General features: G+C 39.6%; 1 protein-coding gene across 1 annotated transcript in view; it reads right to left on the reverse strand.

Moving 5' to 3' along the window:
- LGR4 (leucine rich repeat containing G protein-coupled receptor 4) overlaps positions 1-24,810 on the reverse strand; it is a 47,658-nt gene extending 22,848 nt beyond the window's left edge. Inside the window, exons 1-3 of the mRNA XM_077761432.1 lie at positions 24,740-24,810; positions 5,308-5,379; positions 3,964-4,035 (exon numbers count right to left, since the gene is read on the reverse strand). Coding sequence (XP_077617558.1) covers positions 3,964-4,035; positions 5,308-5,379; positions 24,740-24,801 — 206 coding nt within the window. The 5' untranslated portion in view covers positions 24,802-24,810. The remainder of the gene's footprint in view (positions 1-3,963; positions 4,036-5,307; positions 5,380-24,739) is intronic.
- Positions 24,811-25,606: the final 796 nt, after the last annotated feature.

Genomic DNA, 25,606 nt, shown 5'->3' on the forward strand with positions numbered 1-25,606 from the left:
ACTCAAGTGCCGATAAGACTGTTTTACACCATGACAGAATTTCAACAGTATCTAACTTGAATGCTACACCCACTATGCTAACAAATCCATGTACATTTCCTTCTTAAGTAAAACAGACCTGACTCTTATCTCCTTGGGTTTCTGACGAATATAAAAACATCCCAATGAACAAGACAGAGGCAGAAAATGCAAATTCTGAGGGAAAGGACAGGGGCAGTTGAGGAAGAAGGCTGAGGGAACAGAGAAGGCTGAGGTGATGGTGCTCTGCCTGTCTTGTTTTTTGGTTTCTTTTTTTTTTCTTCTTCCTTTTTTGGAGGGGGGGTTCCTAGAACAGTCCCTGGCACATAACAGACACTCAGTAAATATTTATTGTTTGTTGAATGTCTCCTCTCTTCCACTTTGGGAAAACCTAGATTTCTACCATTCTGAGTAATCCCGTATTCCCTTTAGGTGTCCACTTCTCTCATCTTTCCAGTTGATATTTCCCTTTAAGATAATTCTCCAAGAAGCTGGATTTCAGCAGATCCCATTTAGAACCATGTGCCAAAAACCCAGTAGATGGTCACCATCCAAAGCCCATGTGGTAGCCCAAGGGAAAGGAAACCAACCAACCTCCTAGCAAGTAGAGGTACCTATTAGGAAAGGGTAGGGTTTTCTATTCCAGATCAGTTTTGGAGAAAGTTGTACAAGCTACTGAAATTCTGATTTCCAGGAATTTCTGTTTTCTCGGCTTCAAGGAAAGTGTTAACAGTATTATCTCCACTTTTTATAGTCTCCTTCCAACCTGTCCTGTTTCCTTTGTAGGAGTCTGCACTGTTGAGTGGGATCCTTCCCTCTTTTACATAACAACTTCACATGTTGGATTCCTTTCCCCCTGGTTGGAGAAGGAAATTGAAAGGGGGAAAGGGACTAGCTTTGGTCCCTAAAGCCTCTGGGAAGGGCCCCCCATCCCCACTTTTTCTTAAAAACCCAGCCCTGCCATGTATAAGTTGTGTATTGCCAACTAAATATTCGATTTGAGTCATTCCTCCAGAGAAGGGACAAGGAAACCCCTCCATCTTTTGGCAACATCTCATCTCTTCTTTTTGCTATTCCCTTTATCCACCTGTCCTTGGTTTTGTCCTGGCCTATACTTCAAATTTCTACTTTGTGTTGAATTTGCTTTTTTTCATATTGAAAAGATTACATTGCCCCAGGAGCCAAAAATAAATGAGAATTGAAAAGAAAAAAAAATAACAACATCCCAACGCCTTAAGAAAATAGTTTGCTTTGACTCCTCTCCACCCCCCACCCCATCCCAATTTTGGAGATAATTTAAACTATGCAATTACTCAATGAGAGATGTGCACAGCACGCTTTTTAAAAATACTATTTTAGGGGGAGAAACCTACTGTGAAAAACAGTTTAAATCCTCTAAATTATCAACAACTGTCATGTGGACTTTACTGCACTTATGCACCACAACCTATTCGCATGTTTTCTTGATAGTTTTTCTGCTTCTTGTCTTTTTCAGCCTTCCAACTACACAAAATGATGACATATTTTGATCATTTAATCTCAGGAAATAAGAACAACTCTGTATGAAGTTCTTAAAGAAAAATGAATTCTGAAGATGTAAAAGAAAACAACTATTTAAAATGTCTAATGAATTCAGGTCTGAGGGAGGTAAGATAGCTTTCTCCATGTACATCTGTCCAAGATCAGAAAGTGTGGAGAGGTGACAAAGTCATATATCTGTGAAGGGACTTGTTCCAATCAATTCACTGAGAGAGTCTACTTGAGTCTACTCAATTAGTTATGGCAAATAACAAATCCAATATTCCATAAACTTGGCATTGGGGTAAAATTAGCTATTTAATATATTTCTACCTTAAATTAAACTTCTATTGAAACTAGAAATGAAATGATGAATACCTCAGATAGTCCTTTTTGTGACATTAGATACACTTTATAAAGTTTAACCTTTATAGCGCATGATATGCTTTATTAGTATATATTTTTATTTTCACATTCATTTCTCATTAACTGCTAGAATGTCTAATCTCAATCAAAAGGTAATCTACAATTTGCAATTTCCAGTGATGTGTTTTGAGTGTAGTTAAAAATGGTTTCCTATCAGCAAACAGATGAGACAAGCAATTCAATTATTTCCAATCAAGTCTTCTACTATGCGCGTGTCTTATAAAAGTGTACACTGGAAGTTACTTCAAAGGGCAATAAAAAGAAGAACATATGGGGCAGATTTGTAGATTACACAACTACATGATATGGTTAAAACCTAATTTTGTAACTCAGAACATACAAGTGTGATAGCTACTATGATTTTCTATTCAGAGTGATTCTCAAAACTTCCACGTACATGAGAATTACCTGGGGAAATTTTTTTTAAAATATAGCTTCCTAGATCTTACCTTTAAAGAGAAAAAAACATTACTTCTAGGATACGGCCGAGGGGTCTGCATTTTATCGATCTCCCCACCTCTTGCTTCTGGTGCGAGTGGACAAAGTGCCACACTCTGATAAACTACGCCTTCTCCCCACTGTCTTTGAGATTAGGACAAGAGCAAAATAACATTATGTTGGTATTCATTACTCTACTAGAATAGCAAACCTACGTTCCTTGTTTTGAAGAATACTTTTTCATTACTTTCAGACATCCCTATCACCTCGTTATGTAAACTGGGTAAACTAGTAATCAAAAGAAAGTACTGATAAAAATACATCATTGTTACTGTTAATAGATTCCACAAATGTTTACATGTCAGATATTGTTAAAAGTGCTTTTCAGGCATTAAAGTACATGGTGACTAACGAGCACATTACTCTATGGAGAATTTTAAGTAACTTACACAACATTATATAGCTAATAAGTGGCAAAGTGGGGATCCCAAACCAGAAAAACCTGTTTCAGAATTCTAATTACCTGAATTTATCTGAATTTCTTTTGAGAGTATTGTAAACATTCAGACAGATAAATATGCAAAGGGTCTTTTAAAAAATCTTGACAAAAAGCAAGTTGCTTCTTACTCTTTTCCTTTAAGGTACCCCTAGAGACAGAGGAACTTGAGCTTCCGATCCCAAAGATGAGAAAAACTAAAAGTTGTAGTCCTAACAATATTAGTTTTTAACATTCATTGTAGTCATTAACAGATATCTAAATTTAATATAAAAATGGGTTGCTTCTTGAAAATCTTCTGGGGATTTTGCATGGTCCCTATGATACTACAGCTGCTTACCTGATCCACCCACTACAAGAGGAAGGGAGGTATGGTATCAAAACAATGGAAGCAGTGATCACCTTTCTCCAGGTTCAAATACACACATGCACACACATTTGGGAAAGAATGCAAAGAAAAACAAAGTGAAGTGCTACGTAAGAAGTCTCTGAAATTAATAAAAACCAAGCTTTTGAATGTGGTAAAAACCAAGAGCTGAAATCTTGAACACTCCACATAAAACCAAATTTTCCCCAAAAAAACAGAAACAAAAAACACTTGGGAAGAAGGCAGTACACGAGACTAAGTTATCACCCCCAGTGTAAGTTCAAGGTGTGACTTCAAGGTCCACAGATGAGGAGTTCTAATCAGTTTGTTCTGATTATCATTACCACCTAAAACAGAAACTTCTGTGTGACCAATTCTTGACCACCATGTCACAAGACACTAGAACTTCTGTACACATATAATTCTGGTTCTAAAGAGGTGATTATCACCTGCCACTTACAAGCTCCCAGAATTATACCCAGCAGTGTAGGCACTGAGACAAGCCAGGGGGTACACTGATCCACCTGCTTCTCTCTCACCAAAGGGCATTTCGATAGCAGCACCTGGCTATCCCCCCAATCTTATCCCAGATGAGAGGATAAATATCCCCCTTTTCCTAGTACTCGAGTTCTTTACACATTTAGCAGGCAGAGTGGTCTACTAATGACTCAAGAATGCAGAAAACCAAAAAGTTACTTACAAAGACTGCAAAGCGCTCAGTCCTCGAATGGCTTCACTGGGTACTGTTCTCAACTGATTGTTTTGTAGGGTTCTGGAAGGAAATTTTTGGTTAGTGAATAACAAGCAGTTGTTACTGTTTTTTCTTAGAAGAATTCAGAGCCATTTCTATTTAAAAAAATATTTCCAATGGCAGGAAAGGAGGAAAGGTCAAGGTGGAAAGCACCCAAGGAAAGAGAACTGCAAAAAAGCAAGAAGTATTTTGTTATAAGGCCAGAAATGAAACTTAAGCCACTATCCCAAGCCATCTCTTAACACAGACCTACTGATAACATACATTTCCAGGGGTGTTCCTTTCTCAGGAACTAAGGCACCCTCATTACCATGTATCGCTCTAGGGACTGTTCATGTTAATTAGAAAGCATAACAAGTTTACTGGGAGGTATAACAAACAAACCTATTGGAATCCCTAGTGCTTTTTCAATTTGGAATAAAGCAGAGCCCAGAAACCCCTAAATATTAACTAGAGGAATTTCTTCCAAGAAGATATCAGACTCTGGTCCTTAGGGAGCAGCAGACATGTCCTCAGTGAATGGAGGGCCATGGCAAAAATGGAGCTTTACCATCTAACAGGGCCCACAGAAGAGAGGCATTGATCTGTACTGAAAATGAAGTCCTTATTACTTTTGCCTAAAGCCATTTCTAGTCATATTAATGAAATGACCTCTGACATGAATCATAACCACAGAATGGAATGGTAAAAGGTGCTTGTAACTCACTGAACCAGAGAGGTCTAGTGACTTGCAGAGGGCTACTCAGCAAGGTAGTGGCAGAAATGGGGCTGGCAGTCAGTTCACCTGTTCCCCAATTTGCCATACTCTAAACGCCTAACCACTGCCAGGAATTTATTTCCTTGTCCTTCAACAGCCTATATAAATTATAGGCATCTTAATTTAATTCCTTTTAGCTTTAAAACGATTTTAACACTTGGAGCTTTTGTTAGCCTTTTCCCCTTTAGGGTCAGCTAATTCAAAGTCCTCATAGCTATGCAATAAATGGAAACAAAGCTCTACCAGTAAAGCTTAAATATGATTTTGATTCAATGCATTAGCTCAACAAAAAGCCTAATACATTCAACTGTAATACACTGAAGGTCAGAACACCTATTATTTAGAGTTTTAACTTTTGTTATCTAGACCGAAGGTTGCCTAAATCAACCCTCGCCTCCCACACTACCCATTGGCCACTCCTTAAATCTTTTAATCCTGAACTAAAAGAAACTGTGCTTACCCTAGCTCCAAGCATGTTGACTATGCAGAAAGAAAATACACAGCCAGCTGTGAAACTCTAAAATTGCATTACTTACAGAACTTTGAGTTCTTTCAACCCAGACAAGGCCTTTGGGTGGATAAAAGAAAGGTCGTTGCCAGCCAATCGTCTAGGGGGATAAAAGTAGCAAGAAAAAAAAAAATAGTAATTCAGGCTCTTAAAATTCAGAACTCACAATAAACTAATCTGTGATTAAAGCTCTATATTAAACATTTCTCGAATCTATCTGACATTAAACATGGACTTAAACCTTTGCTAAAGCGATCCCAAGATTCTTCCAATGAGATAAGTGTCTCTAGAATTTTTTTTAACTCCCAATACAATAATTCAAACAGGCACATTTTTATTCTAGTGAGGTCAAGCAAGCCAAAACACATTAAACCAAATTAAGTTTGCTATTCATGGTCACTCTCTGCAGCTTGCAGTGTTTTCCAAGTGCCTCATAAATACAGACCACTGGTCAGCAGGCAAGAGTGTTTATACAGATCAGAGCAAACTAGTCTGTTAAGGAGGAATGCCTTCTGGAGGCAAGTGAGCCTGTTATCTCTCCACTATCAAGGGCGGCATTTTCTGTGCAAAAGGGAGGCAAAAAGTGAAAGTCACCGTAAGCATAATTTTTCAAACAAAGGCATCTAGCTATCTATTGATCCATCAATAGATAGGTAGGTAGGTGTGTGGTGTGTGTGTGTGTGTGTGTGTGTGTTTAGGAAAGGTTTTCCCAAAGAAATTTTAAAGTGACAAATTTAAGTGGGAGTAAGAGTGGGAAAAGGGTAAGGAAAGGGTAAGAATTTGAGTCCTTTCATAAGATATCTGAGTCCACAATTCATATTAAGCCCCACTTCCTTCCCATTTTTTCAGGCATAAAGAAAGGAGAGAAAAAGTTAAACGGAGGAATTTAGGGAGAAGCAGCAGAGAATAAGAGCAACTCGTGTAAGCAACTTATAAACAGGTGAACTGAAGGAAGGTTTCCAAGCACTGACTTAAAAATGATAGTTGTGTGCCCATATGTGAAACAGGACCATCCGTTTCTTGGTTTCATCGGTATACTCTTCCAGCAAAAAGATTTTATATCTCCAATTTTTTTTATGTTCTCTCTCTCCTCATGTCTTAGGATCACATAGTCATCAAGTCATATTAAGTCCTCCTTTATTTTTTAAAATTTTTTTGTGGGGAGAGCAGAAGTGAGGGGTGGGCAGAGAGAGGGGTACAGAGGATCTGAAGCAGGCTCTATGCTGACAGCAGAGAGCCTGATGTGGGACTTGAGCTCACAAACCATGAGATCATGACCTGAGCTGAAGTCAGGCGCTCAACCAACTGAGCCACCCAGGTGCCCCTTTAACTCCTCCCTTAAAGGTTCTATTTTCATCCCTTTTTCTTCTGTTAGCACCCTGTACCTCTGAGCCTTATTCATCAATTCACTCTCACTAAAGAGTTTCATTCATTCACAAAAAAGTTTAATTCATTCATTAACAAATATGAGTGTCTACTAAGCTCCAGACATAGATAACAACATATCTTCTTCTTAGATCTCTGGTCCCTCCACCTTCCAGTCTGCTTCTCTTATATACCCTGACTTTTGGGACACAAGAAGAGCTCCTTCATTTGAAGTCACTGATGTCTGAGACTTTTTCTTTTTTTTTGAGAGAGAGCAAGCAAACACGAATAGGGAGAGGAGGAGAGGAGGATTGGGTGGGCATTGGGGAGCGGGGGTGACAGAGTCTCAGGCAGGCTCCACACTGAGCAAGGAGCCCAATGTTGGGCTTGATCCCACAACCCTGGGATCATGACCTGGGCCAAAGTCAAGAGCCTGACGCTCAGCCTACTGAGTCACCCAGGCAGCCGTGAAACTCTACTTTTCAAAGGGATTATTTTCTCTGGAACTTTTAAAAATGCAAATATCCCTAGAAAGGGTAATACTTGATCCTTACCTAGCACTACATAGAGGTATGTACGGAAGGTGTGTATGGGGGTGGGGAGAGAACAGGACTCAGGAACCACGAGTGAGTATGCAGAATTATTTTTTCAGTAGCAAGGATCACCAGGCTGGCCTCTCAGGATCACAGGTGTAACACAGGGTTCATGCCCTTAAATTAAATTCCTCTTAAAAAGCCCTCTCACCACACATTTTAATCTCACAAGCACCCTAGCACCTTTCAAGGCTTTCCACAATAGATTACTTTACGCCATCAGTCTTTTGGCCTTTGATCTCCAAGGTTCACCATATATAAAATGAGGGATTGGAAAAGATGGTTTCAAAACCTCCTCAGGGTTCAAAATATTTAAAAATATTTCTCTTTAGCAAATCCCCTTGCTTCTAGACTAGCCAGTGTCACCACCACGTCTTTAACGGTCTTCATCTCACAACCTCACCTTCTCTCCCTGAATACCCAACTCCAGCATTACTGTCCATGAAGACTTCAGTTCTTATGAACATGATCTGAACATTCACCTGTGTGTGAATTCCTAGAACTCATAATTAAACTACACTCTACTACATAATTAAACTACATGCTACTGGTTGTTTCTTGCACATTAGTCTTATAGGTCAAGTACAAACAATGCCCAGAACAGGGCATGCACCTCACACTCCTGTTACTACCCACAGCGTGTCAACTCATTAGTCAGAAACTGTTTTCTCAGAACCTCCCCCTCAAAAATGCTCGCCATTTCAATGCCATGGCACCCCACAGTCTACCTTATCTCAGGCTCAGAGCAAGTCTTCCTATATCCCAAATTCACTAACTAAAATTCTGTTGATAATTCTCACGGTTGAAATGGAATGTTCAAAAGGTAACATTTAAAACAAAATTTTAGGGGCACCTGGGTGGCTTAGTCGGTTAAGCATCCGATTTCAGTTCAGGTCATGATCTCACAGTTCATGGGTTTGAGCCCCGCGTCGGGCTCTGTGTTGACAGCTAGCTCGGAGCCTGGAGCCTGTTTCAGATTCTGTGTGTCCCTCTCTCTCTGACCCTCCCTCACTCATGTTCTGTCTCTCTCTGTCTCAAAAATAAACTATTAAAAAAAGTTTTTTTAATGAATTTATTTTTGAGAGACAGACAGACAGAGCATGAGTGGGGAAGGGACAGAGAGAGGGAGACACACAGAATCCCAGGCAGGCCTCAGGCTCTTAGCTGTCAGGGCAGAGCCCAATCCGGGGCTTGAACCCAGCAACCACCAAGATCATGACCTGAGCTGAAGTCAGACATTTAACATACTGAGCCACCCAGCCTAAAGGTCACATTTTAAAAATATCAGATTGTATCATGAGGACCATAAGGGGGAACCCAACTCCACCCAGGACTGCAAGTAATCACATGACTATGACTGCTCCTCCAAGTTATCTGAAAGATCTGCCTTAAAAGTTCAAGTCTGGGGTTATAAGTTCTTGATCTCAGGGTTATAAATTCAAGCCCCATGTTGGGTGTAGAGATTACTTAAAAATAAAATCAGTTAAGTATCCGAATCTTGGTTTCAGCTCAGGTCATGACCTCACGGTTTTGTGAACTTGAGTCCCACATCGGGATCTGAGCTGACAGCATGAAGCCTGCTTGAGATTTTCTCTTTCATGCTCTCTCCCTCTCTCTCTTTCTGCCCCTCCCCTGCTCACGCTGTCTCTGTCTCTCTCAAAAATAAATAAACTTTAAAATAAAATAAAATAAAATAAAAGTCTTTTTAAAAAAGTTCAGGTTTACCAAAAGACAAACACTATAAACATATTGAAGTTTTTATGGCATTCTTAATTTTTGTCTCTAAGTTTCGTCTATTATGGTAGGGCACATGAAAGAGTATTTTTTAAAATAAAGGAAGTGGCAGAATGCAGAGTGTCTGCTTACTGTTACTTGTCAACTGAAAAGAGTGTTTAACTACATTAGCTTAGAGATTTGCTCCCTTTTCTCAAATCTCTGCCCCCTTTTATAAGCTAAGGGAAAACTAAAGTAACCTAACTTCAAAAAGTGTCCTTTCTCCACTACTTATCATTCATAGAAATGACCAAATGAGCTCTCTGCATGTGGTTTGTCCTGAAATACAAGCCCACTCTCTAGAGAAATAAACACTTCTAGGATGCAGTGGATGGTGATAACGCAGAGCAAGCCGGCACTCTAATGCACGCTACTGCAATTCCTTCCTTTCTTACTAGAGTAAACATATCATGTGGAGCCTTGAAGAATGTATCAACCCATGCTTCCCAAGCTGCTGTGATAATGAATAATAAATATAACAGCTTGGAAAGGGCTCTACAGATCCAGCATTCACTCCAAAGTCTCTTCCCATTTTACTTCTTTCATGAGCCACCATTTCTTTCAGTAGATGCTAGGGAAGCTTCACATCCAAAACCTCAGATCTAGAAATGAGCAAAGTAAGTAAGTGACAGGGTTAGAGATAAAGTTCACCAAAACTCTTGAAGTACAAAAACCTATGTAATGAGCCCACAATAGTCACAAGCACTGAGATACATGGTTTACAGACCTTCTTCCACTTTAATCATTTCGTTACTATGGCCCTGCTTCTCCAAGTCCCTGAGAGGTTAGGTGAATGAGCATAAGTCACACAGATGCGAAGTGGAAGAGCCAGCATTCCAATTCTTGCCTGGCTGGCTCCAGTGCTTATTCACGTCAATGCCTCTGGTGTGTCACCAAGAGGTTGGGAAATAATTCCCAGAGAGGTAGAACAGAGTGGACTTGGTCAATAGCCTTGTTCTGAGTATCAACAGCTCTCCCCCAGTCGACTGGAGCTTACAAGGAGGGACTATGGCTTTAGGGGTTCAGAACTGCGACTATGGAGGAATTTCCCACAGACCAACAGAGTGTCATCCTTCCCATAGCCAAAGATGACCAGTGAGAAAGGAGGGGAAGGACGGGATCCCTGAGTACCCCAGGGTACAGACAGGCCCTAAACTCACTGGGACTTTATTTAGGATATAGTGTATTCTTGGTTGTGCTTCTTTTAATGCAACTCTCAAGGAAAAAGAGGTGGCTAGTCTTGAGGAAGAGTCACCAATGGCCCTCAATGAGCAAAGACCAGCCCCTTCCCATTCTATACGTGGATTTGTTTGTACCAGACCCAATGGTTTTCTCAATGCCTCACTTCATGAGAACCTGCTGCCTGGTCCCAGAAAACCTTTTAATTTGCTAAATTTATTATCTAACAATTAATAGCAAAGCAAATTAAAATTAATTTAATGTGTTAAATGAGGAGATATATGTACACACACACACGTTATTTTTTTTAACTATTCTTCCTCCAATGGCTGTGAATACCTAAGGGGGAAAAAATCATTAAGGTGAGAACAGAATGGTCAACACAGTACAGTTTTCTTTATGCTAAGGGTACAGGGTCCCAGGCACCAATTCTATTCCTTCTGTATGTCTAGCTCCTATCTCCAAAGACCAGAAAGCCTCACTGCAAGGTTTCAACCCATCTACTCTTGTATGCTTCCTGCTGTCACCTGAGTCTAAGCCCTTAATTCTGCCCCCCCACCACCACCTTCCACTGGATTATGGCCATGAACCTCTACAAGACTCCTCCTCAAACTTAATTATAATACTGTGAGAGCTAAATCTTAAAAAAAAAAAAGCACAACTCTGAGCATTTTCCCAAAAGCTTTTTTCCCTGCTGACTTAGCTGGAACTTCATTATGGATCCTCTCTTCCTTTCTTATTCCCCAATGTTCCCTGTGTCCTATAATTTAGCACACCATGCTTTCCCACCTCTGACTCTTTGCTCGTGACACTTCCTTTGCCTGAAATACCCTGACTCCAGCCTCTGCCAAGTGAAACATTACTCATCATCACTGTCCAAGTTGGATTCTACCACAAATATGAAACCATCATGATATCAGCTTCCTTTGAGTCCACGGGCACTTACACAAAGCTCTTATTGGGTGCATCTTATTTTGCCTCCAGTTACTATGAACTTGTCACATCTCCTACAGTTGTATGATATGTTCCTTAAGGGCAGGGACCAAGTCATATTCCTTCTGTATTGTCTTGCATGGGACCCTATATATAGCAGACAATAGGTATTTGTTGTAATGCCTCAACTAAGCCCCAATAGGGCTCTGGATTCAACTGCTACTTAAAGAGTGGAGAAAGCTTATTGTTTGTTTATCTTCACTTTTCTGCATGTTTTCTCTTGTTTAATTTCTGCTCCCCTACTGCCCTTCACTCTCCAGACAAGAAATAACTACTTGGCAAGATCTTAAAGTGCTATGGCAACAATGTTCTTTCTTAACATATTCTAGGAGTACATTTTCTTAGGGAAGGCGAGGGTGGACCTTAAACACGGGAACACCTGTCCACTGGTCAACAGTATTATCTCCACACACTAGGGGCTGTGCACATGATCACACAAAATTAAAACAAGTCTAGCAGGACTTCAAATGGGGACACAGTCTACCTCAAGGCAACTCCTATTTATTCTGCTTGTTACAACAGTCTGAGAAGCAGAGAAAGCAAGGACAGGGAGGGGAGAGAAAGAGAAAGGGGGGAGGAGAGGAAAGGGCAAGCCATTAGACTTCCGCTCTCCCACTGGATTTGGAACTGTTCCAGGAAACAGGATACAAGCGGCTCAGTGTGTAGTGTCTTTATGAATCTGTTTTGTGTGTATTTATTATTCATAAGGTCTGTGGATTCACATGAGGGCCTCTTTCCAGGGAAAGCCAGAGTTTTCAATTATATCCTCTCTTCTTAATGCACGTGCTACATGATATTTTCTATCTGCCATCCATCCCAGAAGGGGAAGGCAGGAACAGCGCTGGTGAAATGGGCACTGGTCAATGGTGTGTATGAACAAGGAGGTCACATTTCAGTACGTAATCTGTGCCAGAGGCTTCATACTTTCATGAGACGTGCTGATTAAGACTGGGGTTTCTTCACTTGGGAGGCAATTTAAAGAAAAGAAGAAAGGCAAGTGTGAAATAGATAATAAACCAGTTGATGCTATTTCTCTTAAGAAATGCCTGGATTTAGGTTTCTTCTGGCCTATTACAGAAATTTCATTGTAGCTATTTGGTTGGAAATCTGGCCAAGGACCAGTGGACGAAGGACTACAATATGCATGCTGACTAGACATATGTACTGAGACGGGAGGAGGGCGGATGAGGGCTCAGTAGCTTCCAGCAGCTGTTGTGAGGAGCCTGGGGTGGAGAAAGCAGGAGTCAAAGCAACTGCAGCAGTAAGGCCCGGGTGGGAAGCATGCTCGCACACAAACAACAGAGAGCTTTACTCATGCAATTTCTCTACACACTCTGGAGAGGTTGGGGAATAGAGGACGAGGCAGGACAGGGTGGCCCAAACCCCCATCCAATCACAGGCCTACCTTCCTTCTGCAGAGGTGGCTACCAGATGACCTGGCATCATGCTCCTCCTGCCCAGTTCGCACAGAAAGGTCCTTTGAGCACCACTCTTCCCTTCTTAGCGATATTCATCTACCTCCCACAGCAATGTCTTCTGTCCTCCCTCACCACTACTTCCCATATCTGTGTGTTCCCACCCAACAGAGCTTCATCTGAAGCCACACACACCAACTATCACAACTGTACCCAAATACATACATCCAGGCTGTCTCTCCCCCATTGCCATTAAATTCTCTCAAGTGGGTAGATCAGCACAACATCACACTACAAGCAAAGTATGACAGACACAACCACCAGCCCATGACACTGCTTCCAGAGAAGGCATTTCTGGTTCAAAACAGAGCTGGGCAAGTGGTGCCTGGGTGGCTCAGTAGATTAAGTGTCAGACTCTTGATTTTGGCTTAGGTCATGATCTCGTGGTTCATGGATTCAAGCTCCAGGTGCTTTCAGCACAGAGCCTGTTTGAGATTCTCTCTCCCTTTCTCTCTCTATCCCTCCCCTGTTCATGTGCTATAAACAAACAAACCTTTAAAACAATGAGCTTGGACAAGTATGGCCCAGAGAAGCGTCTAATGGGAAGTAAGCGACATTCTCTTATGAAATATAATTTGAAACCAGCAGGTTCTAAAATGTTGGCAACCATTTTCAAGTAAGAGCAAAAACCATTATAATACATACCTCTGATATAAGCCTTTAGCCATGTATTTATTTATGTGTTAAGGCCCTACTATGTCCTAGGAACTCTGCAGTGTCCTGTGAAAAATGAGGACCTTGGGAGGTACACGGGTTTCCAGGTATGGATATTCAGTATCAACGCACAGTGACAAAAAGGGACATCACTGTAACCCTCTTCCTTCGCTTATCCTCCCATACAGACCCTGCTAACACCATCCTCTACTGCTGTTTTTAAAACAGAACAAAGTGCCTCTGTTTCCTTCGTGCCTTGCCCAAGGCCCTAGAGCACAGCTAAATAATGTAAATCCTAGAAATAAAATGAGGTAAATAAAGGAAAATAATGTAAATTCCGGAAAAAGAACAATGTTGCTTTTTGTTATTTTCTATGAATTGACTTTAGGACAACCAAAGGATGTAGTTATTTTCTTAGTAAATAGACGGGCCTAACAACTAAATAGCTCCCCTTGGACATTCTTCCCATCAAGGTTAAATAAACCTCATCTAATAACCGTGTATCAGAGAGTCCTGAGTCAGCTAACAGTGTTTTGCTTACCCTATTTCTCCACCTACATGTTCATATAACTTTTGTGTAAGTGCATGTAAAAACTGAATATGTTTTAAGAACATAGATGTATTAAGAACCCTTATTTGGGAAGTTCCCAAGGTTTTTAAAGTAGACTTCCTTCACAGAGAAGGGGAACATTATTTCATAGATCTATTTGAGTATGCCTACATATATTATAGGTAAATCAATAAAACCCTGGCAGCGGTTACATTTCCTGAGCAAAGTTATCCTGACAACCTCTGGCAGTAAACACGCAATATCCACCCATATAAGGAAATATGTTAGAGCCTTTAAAAATTTTTACAGCTAGCATCAACCAATAAATACTGACCTTCTAACTATAGGACAATCACCATAGGTTTGGCAAACTGAGTAATGAGCGTTCCTAAGACTCTTCTCATTTCATTTTTTAAAATAAGAATAATTCATTAAACATAAAACCTCAGTGGAATTTAGTTTTAGTTTTTTTTACTAGTTTATTTATTTTTGAGACAGAGACGGAGCATGAGTGGGGGAAGGGCAGAGAGAGAAGGAGGCACAGAATCTGAAGCAGGCTCCAGGCTCTGAGCTGTCAGCATAGAACCCGACGCAGGGCTCAAACCTACAAACCAAGAGATCATGACCTGAGCCAAAGTTACATGCTTAACCAACTGAGCTACCCAAGCACCTTGAGTTTTTATATAGGCTGATAAGATTTCTGACATCAATAAATTCAAAATAAGAAGAAATCCTATTTATCTTAACCCCTCCCTCAATTTCTAGTTCAAAAATGTGGTTACCTTCACCAGGTCATATAGGAGATGTATATGATGGCAGGCTCTGCCCTTAGAGAAAAGTCAGAGGAGTTGAAAAGACAAGTACATTGACACACCTTGAGCACAAAATAACAGGGCACTCTATCCAGCACAACGTGGAGAGGAGTAAAGAAAGTGCAAGAGGAACTTGGAAAAGGAAGACCAGGGAAAGCTTCCTATGGCAGAAAGGGATCAAAATGGACCATATGTACTGGGTAAAATGTGAAGAGGAGAGGGAGGAACTGCACCTATCGACTACTCATTCATGCCTTCCTGGCTGAGGATGGGATTGTTCCAATATGACCTCCTTCACATGATGTAGCTCCATGAGTAAATTTTTTATTGGTTTTAATTAATGTTCTATTTATTTTTGAGAGAGAGAGAGAGAGACAGCGTGAGCAGGGGAGGGGCAGAGTGAGAGAAAGACACAGAATCTGATACAGGATCTAGGCTCTGAGCTAGCTGTCAGCACAGAGCCCGACACGGGGCTCGAACCCACAAACCGTGAGATCATGACCTGAGTCAAAGTCAGACGCTTAACCAACTGAGCCACCCAGGTTCCCCTGATTTTTTATTGGTTTTAACCAGTCATGCTGATCCTATTCCGATGACTAGCTTAGGGCTGGATCTGTGACCCCAGCTCTGGTTACAGGAAGTCTGCTGCGGTTTCTGGGAAAGGTAGCATTCTTCCTAAATGGAGATACAACAGAAGGAGTGATTTTCTTCTCTTTCTGGATGCCATCATGTCTAAATATACCATGGGAAGTGACTGCAACTATGGTGCTGCCCTTACTGAGGGAACAGACTAGGAAGACAGAGAGAACCTCAGTTCTTGAGGATATGACCTAAGTCCATTAACCATCCCTAGAAGAGTTCTACCATCTTGTTATGGAGGTCTTCTTATTATGTAAGATAATATATTTCCATACTATTGAAGCTATGTTGAATTAAATTTGTTTCCTGTAGCCAAAGGACTTTAAGTGATTGCCTAGCCAATAACCACTCTTCACTTCTTACCTAGTAATAGAACTCTGATTTGGGTTCCGACAATATGCTCAGTTCAAAAGGCATACTTGCCAGCAACCATTCTTAGGTGTGCCCATGTGACTAAGTTCTAGCCAATGAGATATGAGCAGAAGTATTGTATGGAAGGTTTAAGATGGCTTCTTGAAGTGGACTACTGGGAAATATCCCCCTTTCTTTCCTCCTTCATCTTTCCTGTTGTGGAGAACTGGGTCATGATGGCTACAGCTTAAGTACACAGCTATTTTGTGATCTTGACATGGGAGCTATACAATGAGAAGTGCAGAGTATCAGGTCCTACAACCCTGTTGACTCTGTGATGCACCATAATAGTTCTATAGGTGTGTGTGTGTATGTGTGTGTGTGTGTGTGTGTGTGTACAAGCCTTATGTGTTTAAGCCATTCATGTTTGAGATAATGGGTATTTACTTTTTCTTCCCTTAGCTTTCCATCTTATCTTTCTATGCATTCAGATTTTAAAAATCAAGTATCCATGAATTTTATGATCATTTTCTTAAAAACCTAGATGTGTCTGTGATACAGACTTTCTAGCACCTCGAACACTATCTTCTTTGTTATAAACATATAGGCCAGGGGTGCCTGGGTGGCTCAGTCGGTTAAGCATCTGACTCTTGATTTTGACTCAGGTTATGGTCTCACAATTTGTGGTTCAAGCTCCACATCAGGCTCTGTGCTGTCAGGAGAACCTAATGTGCTAACTGCACAGAGCCTGACTGGGATTCTCTCTGCCCTGACCCCGCTCAGTCTTATGCTCTCATTTTCTCTCTTTGAAAAATAAACATTGAAAAAACTATTTTAAACTTACAGTCCAAATTAAGAAGTAGTGAAAATACTTATTAGGGGAAAATAATAAACAAATTATGAATTAAATATTGTACTAAAACATATAATAATATGTTAAACAAGCATGTTTGACAAGAGTGGACAATACATGGAAGAAATAAGTTAGCCTGTTCCCTTGCTGGAAAATTAAATTGTGCTAGTAAAAAATCCAATACATGTTCACTTACTTATAGCCACTACTATTTTTAATCAAAGAACAAATAATTAGCTTTGATTAAAATAAATAAATGAAATAAATAAATGAACTAGCAAATTATGGTTTCAGTTGCCTCTCTAGGCTTTCTGAATCCCATGTTAAACCTTTTAACAATGAACTGCTTAATTCTCCTGCTTGATTTCCCCTAGTCCTCTATGAAATCCTGACTTATCAACCCCCAAATTTCAGTACACCCCATGTTTCATCACCTCCATTTCTAAACTGCTAATCACTGCAGGGCAAAGTTACAGGCCTCACTGGTTCCACGATGCATTAATATCACCTAGGCTTTGACGGAGACCTTTCTATATTCTTCGCCAGCCCTTTTTTCATTTCAGATTGACCCAAGTAAACATTTCCTACAAGGTGTCTAATTACTAGATTCTAACTGGCTAAGATAACTATGCTTTCTTTCTGCCAGTCTTCCTTCCCCCTTCTGCTTTCTTTGGGAGGATTCTCCACCTCGAGCAGTCCCAGTGGGTGGGGATGAGGCCATGACCCAGAGTGGACGATGCCATTCCAAACAGAGTGATGACTGGTTCAAGGACAGGCACGTGAGGTTAAGTCTGATCAACCACAGTCCTCCTAGGAATTTTTTGCTGGAAGCTGCTGAGGAAGGCTTTAGATACTCACTTTGGATCTCAAGATGCAAAGAGGTGCTTTGATTTCCCACTATATGGAGGCCGGCTATTTCCAACAGGAAAGAATGTAGCCAAAACACAAAATCAGAGACAATCAAAGCTAAGAAATGGAGAGCATGAGAAAAATCTCCTAGCTTTAAAGCCTTGAGATCGGGTACCATCTGATGCCAACTCCACCTCTGGACTTTCTAGTTCTACATGAAACAATAAATCCTCTATTGTGTCTCAGCTCAGTTTCTGTCTCTTAAGCTCTGGGGACTCCTGTCACATATAGCACGTATTCCAAACTTTTTCTACTCTTCTCCAAGCCAGAAACCACCTACTAGCAGTCCCCTATTAGGCCTATCTCTTGATGTACATCTTTATCCCAAAGTCATTCTCACAACCCTACTGAAATGATTATTTTAAAAAACTTAAATTCAAGGCCTTTTGTCACTATCTGGCCACGGGCACCTTTCTCCAGCCTGTCAATGTTGATCCCTCATTTCTTGTGAAAAATCTCTCCTCCCACAGCTCCTGGGGCACAGTTCTGCCCTAGTTCTCTTGCTCCTCTGGCACTTGGTCTTCTTCCCACACCCGGATTCAAGTGTTTCCCAAGGAGTTGTCTTTGGCTTCCTTCCCTTTTCTTTTACCCTCTCTCTCTTGGCAAGCTCTTTCAATCTCGTGTTTCCAGTAATCACCTTAAAATAAAAGACTCCCAAATATATACCCATAATACTCTAATTCTATAATCTATACCCACAAATCTTTCTTCTGGGCTTCACGCCCGTATTTCCAGAGACCCCTACCTGAATCCCATCTCAATTCCATATGTATATTGAAGAATAATAGCTTCTCTTCCAAAACAATTTTTCTTCCTGTACTGTCTGTATTTTTATCAAAGCACACCAGACTCCTGGTAATCCTAAGTGAAAGTGTTATGGATGTCCCCTTCATCATGCTAGCTGAGGCGTCCTCTTGATTCTATGTCCATCTTTTGCAGAGATTCCCTCCTCTCTCTCACTGCCTCTCATCTGCCCTAGTTCAGATTCCCATAATTCGTAGCTGGACTGCTGCCACTAGTAACATGTGTTGCTTCATGTGTCTCCCTGCATTTTCTCAATCCCAAACATCCCACTGTCTCCTATGGGATTACCTTTACTGAAGGTCCTATCCAGTCAAGTCATTTCTTAGCTCAAAACACTTCAACAGTCACTCAAAAGTTGAAACTCCTTGTTAGTCTTCCAGGAAAGAGGCACAAGACTAGGGCTTAATTCTGGCCCCAGACTCCTTTCTAGGTTTCTTTCCCAATATTTCCTTTCAGGAACTCAACACTACAACCAAACCAGACACCACATCATTCCTACCACCTATACAGTCTTGACATATTTTCTTATGCTCCTTCTTCCACATCTCCTCATGAATTAACTCCTAGCATCTCTCAGGACTCTCCAGAAATACCAACTCATGGGTGAGGTCTTCCCTAATCTTTCTTAATAAGTAGAAATTTCTTTCTCTTCTGAACTCCCAAAAACGCTAATACGCCATCATTCATCTCTCTTGAAAGTAAAGATCCCATTTAATTCAACACCAAACACAGGGCTTTACCTAACAAAAGTTTGATGAATTAACAAATTGTCTCAAATGTCTTTCCTCATCCTCTCCACATATATACAGGAGCAGAGACTGGGATAAGACCAGGTCCATTACTAACAAACATGCTATGTAACCTTGGGTAAGTTACTTAATCACTCTTCGGAAAACCTCAGCTTCCTCATCAGCAAAGTGAGACTGAATATAGCTCAGTGTTTTATGAATTAAAACAAAACAACGTCTGTTCTGGGGGTGGGGTGAGGCTATCCAATACATAGCAGGTACAATTAGTACAAACTCTGTTCCCATTTCTCTTTTTACACACTTCCTTCCTAATCTGAGAGCTTCCCAAATGACACATAGGAACTAACATGAACCAGACAAGCCGTGCCCCTCTGTGAGCTCACTGTGTACTTCCCAACAGTAAGGGCAGTGATCTTTACTCTCAAATCATCCCAACAGAGCACTATAAAGTGGAACAAGAGAATGCTCCCAAGAATAGAGTATTTTTAACTCTCAAACATCACCAAAGCAACTGAGAAACTATTTTACTTTTTCTGGGGGGGAAATAGTTTTTGAAATTTAAAATAAATTATCAAGACCTAGCAACCAGATACAACTTCTGGTTCCAGATTGTATGCTGGACCAGAATTTTATTTTTCTTCTGCTATAGAGAATTATCTATGGAACAGCTATTAACTCTGAATGAAAATTATAGATCAGATGATAACACATATCAATACTATTCTTCAGAGCTTGGCCACTATACTGCAGTTATTTAAATGAATTATTTGTGTTTTTTTGGAATAATGATGTAATATTTAGTGGTGAAGGGGAATTATCACTGCAATTTACTCTCAAATGGTTCAGGAAAATATGTAGATATATTTTAGATCTCATATTGTGTGTGTGTATGTATGGAGAGAAAATGTTAACATCTGGGGAACCAGAGTAAATGGTATGTGTGAAAATTCTTTATGCTTGCAACATTTCCTAAGTCTGAAATGTTACGTGTGTGTATATATATGTATATATATAAATATGTTCTATATGTAAGTATTGGCCAAATTAAACTATTTAAAACTATTTAGTTTTGATCCACTCTGTTTGTATCTGATTTGAAATCTCCCTGTTCAAATCATTCACTAGTCTTCTTTTATAAAGTAATGCCTTAATGTAGCATTAATTGTCCTACAGATGAAAAAAATGAGTGGGCTTGAATTAGGACATAGGCACCTAAGTTTTACGTTAGCATTGTGAGTCTTCCAAAGCCAAAGTCCATTTTGAAACAAATGGAATGATCCTCATCTTCTAGGATGCATTAAACAATAAACTGCACAAGTTCAAAGCTGGCAATGGCTTCTACTGCTATCGCAACATCTAAACTCAAAGTAACATCTGTGGATTTTTCAGTAGGAGTCTATGGAAAAGCAGTCGGATATTCCTTCTGTTGATTCTAATTAAATCATTTTCACAGCTCCACATTTCAGCCACTCCCCAGATGCCTACTAATGCTCTGAAGGTCTCAAGGAAAGCCAGAAATAGTTGTGCCAGCATCACATCAGACTAGCTTCTGTGGATGCTAAATGAATATTTTCTAAGAATTCTGGCTTTCCTTTGACACTGCTAACAAAAATCTATACTCCAACTTGCATCCCCAAGCAAAATAACCTCTCCCTAAAATACTTCAAGAAAACCAGGAGAACAAAGACTGCAATGTGTACAAATGAAATTTACGTTACTCCTGTACACATTGCCCTTGATGGTCACAACACACCTTTACATAAATTACCCTGTTTTCTCTTTACAATACTATTGTGAAGAGTTCCATGTTAAAGAGTAGGAAATCCAAGGCGCAAAAATCAAGGGACTGTCCCAAGGTTTCAGATATTGTATGTATCAAATTGAATATGTTTTCATATTTCCAGTGGGTGGGGGGTTGGGGGGGGGACATCAGTGAATGGCATCCAGTCGTTTAGGGCAAAAATCTTATTGCCCACCCTCATATCCAATTCAGCTCCTTCAGGATTAAGTCTAAACTCAGCTTAAAATATCACTTCATGATCTGGCCTTATATCCTGACACCTCTACATCTTTCAATATTTCAATTTTCTCTATGTTTCAATAGGAATAATTATGTTTTAACACTTATGAAATGTCTGAAGTCTCTACTTCTATGTCTTTGCACATGCTATAAGGTTCTTTCTGGAGCATCCTCATACCCATCTGATAATTACTAGGTGTCCTTCAAGATTCTGCTGAAGCTTTTCTAGGAAGTCTTTCCCAAATCCTACAGTCTCAAGTGATTATCTTACTTCAGGCTTTCACTGACCTTGAAGAGTCATCACACTGTACCAAGTGATAGTTCCATACATTCCTCTAGATGAATGCTGTACAGTTGAATTTTCTGCAGAGTTAAGAATATTCTAGTATCTGTGCTGTCAAATACAATAGCCACTAGTCATAGGTGGCAATTGAGTATTTGAATGATGGTTAGTTTAATTAAGGAACTGGATTTTTAAATTTAATTTTAATTACTTTAAATCCAAAAGTAAATGGTCACCTATGGCCTGTGGTTATGGTATTAGGCAGCACAGCTGTGACAGACTGTCAACTCAAGGACAAAGACCATACTTCCTTGTCTCTGTACTCCCAGTACCTACCACAGAACCTGGCACAGAGCAGGATTCAGGGTTTACTGAAAGAATAATTACATGTTTAAGTATCTATAAACACTTCTTCTGTATCATTGGGAAGTGATTCCACCCAACACTCCAAGCATTCTGGATTATCATATAAAATTTAGCAAACCCAGTCACATCTTGTAAAGTGTACCTCATTAACTATAATGGGAAAAAAACACAAAAAAACAAAAACTTCAGAGAATCATTCATTTCTACTCAGGGCACTTCAGCTTCACAATCACTCTTAAATGACTTCCAGATGACTTCTGAATAAATGGTTACACTGTTTATGAAATATTACAATAGTCATAGCAGCATCATTTTGGAATGTCAAAATCAACTACAGTGTTTTATAAAGAAAGAAATGGGGTTTTTACCATGCTTTGACTAACATGGAAAATAATTCCTTTAAATGCGTGAAGTATTCCCAGAGTATTAAAGACTATTCTGCAGTATTCTTTAAAAATAACCATCGGCTCTCCTAACTGAATTCATTTTTGAAATCCCATCCAATATTTGGAGAAGATGTACTGGCTTGATTTGATGGGCTCCATCACTGCCAAAGCAGAGTATGGAGAGAATGTGACTATCTACAAAAAACTAGCAGTCAAATTCAGTTTGGTTCCAATGAAAAGTCTCAACTGACAGAATTCATAAGCTTGACATTTGGGATTTTAAGAAATCCAAGATGTGAACTTCACAAAGCAGAGACTACAGGTTTGACTCCATATCCAGGCCCTCATTACAAAATCCCTCAGGTGGAACTGGCCATCTGAGGCATCAACAAAGATGGTCGGTACCCAATCGCCCCACCCAGAGCAAAGAGAACCTCTCCATTACCATGTGGTGCATCACACACCACACAGTAGTTATACAATGGATGGACAACCATTTGCAAATGTCCTTTCACTGCATAATCACGCCTATAAAGGGACAATAATCCTAAAGTCCAAAACATTATAAATAAACATATTTATGTAATATATACAAATAGAAGAACAAACAGGTAAAGCGTCTCTTAAAAGCTTGAGCAAGGAGGCTTCAAATGCAGAGTTCACTACTTTTTAATTTAAAATCTTAACTAAAAATGAATAATTAGGGAGTTGGGTGGGCAAAATGGGTGAAGAGGGTCATAAAGTACCAACTTCCAGGAGTGCCTGAGTAGCTCAGTCGGTTCAACGTCCAACTTCGGCTTAGGACATGATCTCACGGTTTGTGGGTTCGAGCCCCAATCAGGCTCTGTGCTGACAGTTCAGGGCTTGGAGCCTGTTTCAGATTTTGTGTCTCCCTCTCTCTCTGCCCCTCCCGTTCATGCTCTCTCTCAAAAATAAATAAAAACATTCAAAAACATTTTTAAAAACCTTCAATATTCTCGCTAAGTCATAAAAAAAAGTATCAACTTCCAATTATAAAATAAGTCACGGGATTTAAGGTACAACACACTGACTATAGTTAATAATACTGTATTGCATATTTGAAAGCTGCTAAGAGAATAAATCTTTAAAAAGTTCTCATCACAAGAAAAAAGTGTGTAGCTAATGGTGAATGTTAACTAGACTTATTATGGTAATCATTTCATAATATACACAAATATTGAATCATTACACTGTATACCTGAAACTAATATGTTATTAGTCAACTATATCTCAATAAAAAAATGAATAACTATTACAAAATAATTAATGTTCACACTTAATTCTTTTTCTGAAAGATAACATTTAGTATTATATACTCCACTGCTTTTTTTGTATACACTTTTAAAATAGTAAAATAAATCCTAGCTATTATTTACATAACACTTGCTCTGTTTCATGCATTGTCTTAAGCATTTAACATCTATTAATTCATTCTATCTTCACCAGAAGGAGAACAGTTGCTAGTTCTGTTCTAGCAGTCTGTACCTTAAAGTACCTTAAAGACAAAGAAACTGAACAGAGGGAGGTTAAATAACTTGACCCAGTTCACAAGCTTAGAAGTGGCAAATGATCTCTGTTCAATTTTTGCTGTGGGAACACTGTGTTCAGCTAAGTAGTGTGGGAAGAAAAATTTCTCCAAAACTTTATTAAATCCTTAACTGCTATTTCAATGCTCTTGTCAGAAGCAAGGGAGCACACGTAACCTGCATGGCTTATATTTGTTTCCTGTTCCTCATGTTGGGGGAGAGGCTGAGCTAGGATAGGAGACTTGGATCTAACTCTCAACAGCTGGCTGTAGGATACAGTCTGTAATATTAATTTAGATTCCTTCGGGCTGTATCTCTTTGATGTTCTTGGTATCAAACTGTCCCCTTCTTACCTCCACACGTTATATAATCCATTAGCCTGGCCATTAAAAACCTATATTTAACTTGATTTAAATCTGATTTTATTTTTTTTACCTGGATTCCTAATATAATATATAGTTTCCATTTATTTTAAAATGTAATAGTGCCTATTTTTATTGTGAACTTTAAAAAAATGTCTGACAAGCAAAACGAAATGGAGGTTAAAACAGATGGAAAGAAATTTTCCACAATGTCAACTGTTAAACTGGAAACGTGAGCTGCAGCTGACAAGTCCAGAAACATTCTTACAGGTGCTCTAAGAGACTGGGATGATGTTCCATGCCTTCACCCACTCCCCAAAGGTCATGTGTATATGTCCAAGGGAACCCACACTCAGTTCTCTGCTCACCTGCAATAATACTGCCTCCTGCATCGTGACCCTAAAATACCTTGTATTATTTTTTATGGTTGTGTTACCCACACAGCAACTCCTCTGGCAACAATGTGTAATTACCCCAGCCTTGTTATCTCAGGATCACACTGTAATTAACTTGTGTCACTGTACCATTCGTGGTTATAATAATTGCAGCAAAAAATTCCTATGAAAGTAACATTTTTAGTTCTGGCTTTCAAAAATAACTTCAGCAATTACACTGTTTTAAAAAAATCAAGTTTGTTTCCCTGAAAACAACATGATTTCCTCTGCACACAAGGCTCACTGAAACTGAGCTATCTGAATGTTCCCTAAGAAACATTAGACTATCTCTTTGTAAGAGCTTCCAAAGAGAATGGGGAAACAAAAACACAAATAAAACACATTTCTCAAAATATTACTTACAGCTCCTCTAGAAAAGGAAAGTTCTTAAATGCATCTTCTGGTAATTGAGTAATGTTGTTCATACTGATATCCCTGGAAAACATAAAGTTAAGAAGATTTTTAACTAAGTGGTATTAAAGAACTCAACTCAGAAAAATAATTAGCCGCTGACTTTCTGTAAAGAAGAAAAATGAGCACACAAAACAGACATAGGGACAGTCATAATTTGGCTTCCAAATACAAAGTTAAATCTTTTATTATAAATTATGTCCCATAATTTAGAAATGCACCCAGGTCCTGGATTTTCCTTCCCCCCTTCAACTGTCCTTGAAAAAAGAACAGAAAACTGCCTCAAATGACCTATAATGACTGGGCCAGTTTGATTTCCCAGTGCTCTGGTATTCAAAGTGCTGTACCTGATAAAAATAAACAAATGAATACCCCAGGGCATGATCAAAGATTTGCAGGCAAAGGTGGTTTCCTAAGTCACTGTCAGGGACAATAAAACAGGTCCTAGCTGTATTCCAGTCATTTTTTTCTGCAAAACCTATAAAAGTCCTCCAGGTAATAGCTGTAAGGGGATTTCATTTTTAGCCTACAAACAGATGCAGCCTAGAGACATGTGCTTACATGACAGGTATGCTGTCCATTTACAGTTTTTCCTTAAAGCAGCAGCAGAAAGGAGAGAACTCACCTGATGATATAACTCGACAATTAACTAGGTTCAAACAGCTAAAAAAAATATTTTATTAACCATTTCCTTCCTCCCTGGCAACGGACTTCTCAATTGGTTTGCTCTTTCCACACTGTTAAATATGGACACTGTGAAAGACTGGGTAAGGCAGTCTCAGAGGCAGAGTCCCAGCATGCACTGGGACAGTTGCCTCA

This window comes from Crocuta crocuta, unplaced genomic scaffold, assembly GCF_008692635.1.
Source record: "Crocuta crocuta isolate KB4526 unplaced genomic scaffold, BGI_CrCroc_1.0 scaffold884, whole genome shotgun sequence".
Classification (NCBI taxonomy): Eukaryota; Metazoa; Chordata; class Mammalia; order Carnivora; family Hyaenidae; genus Crocuta; species Crocuta crocuta.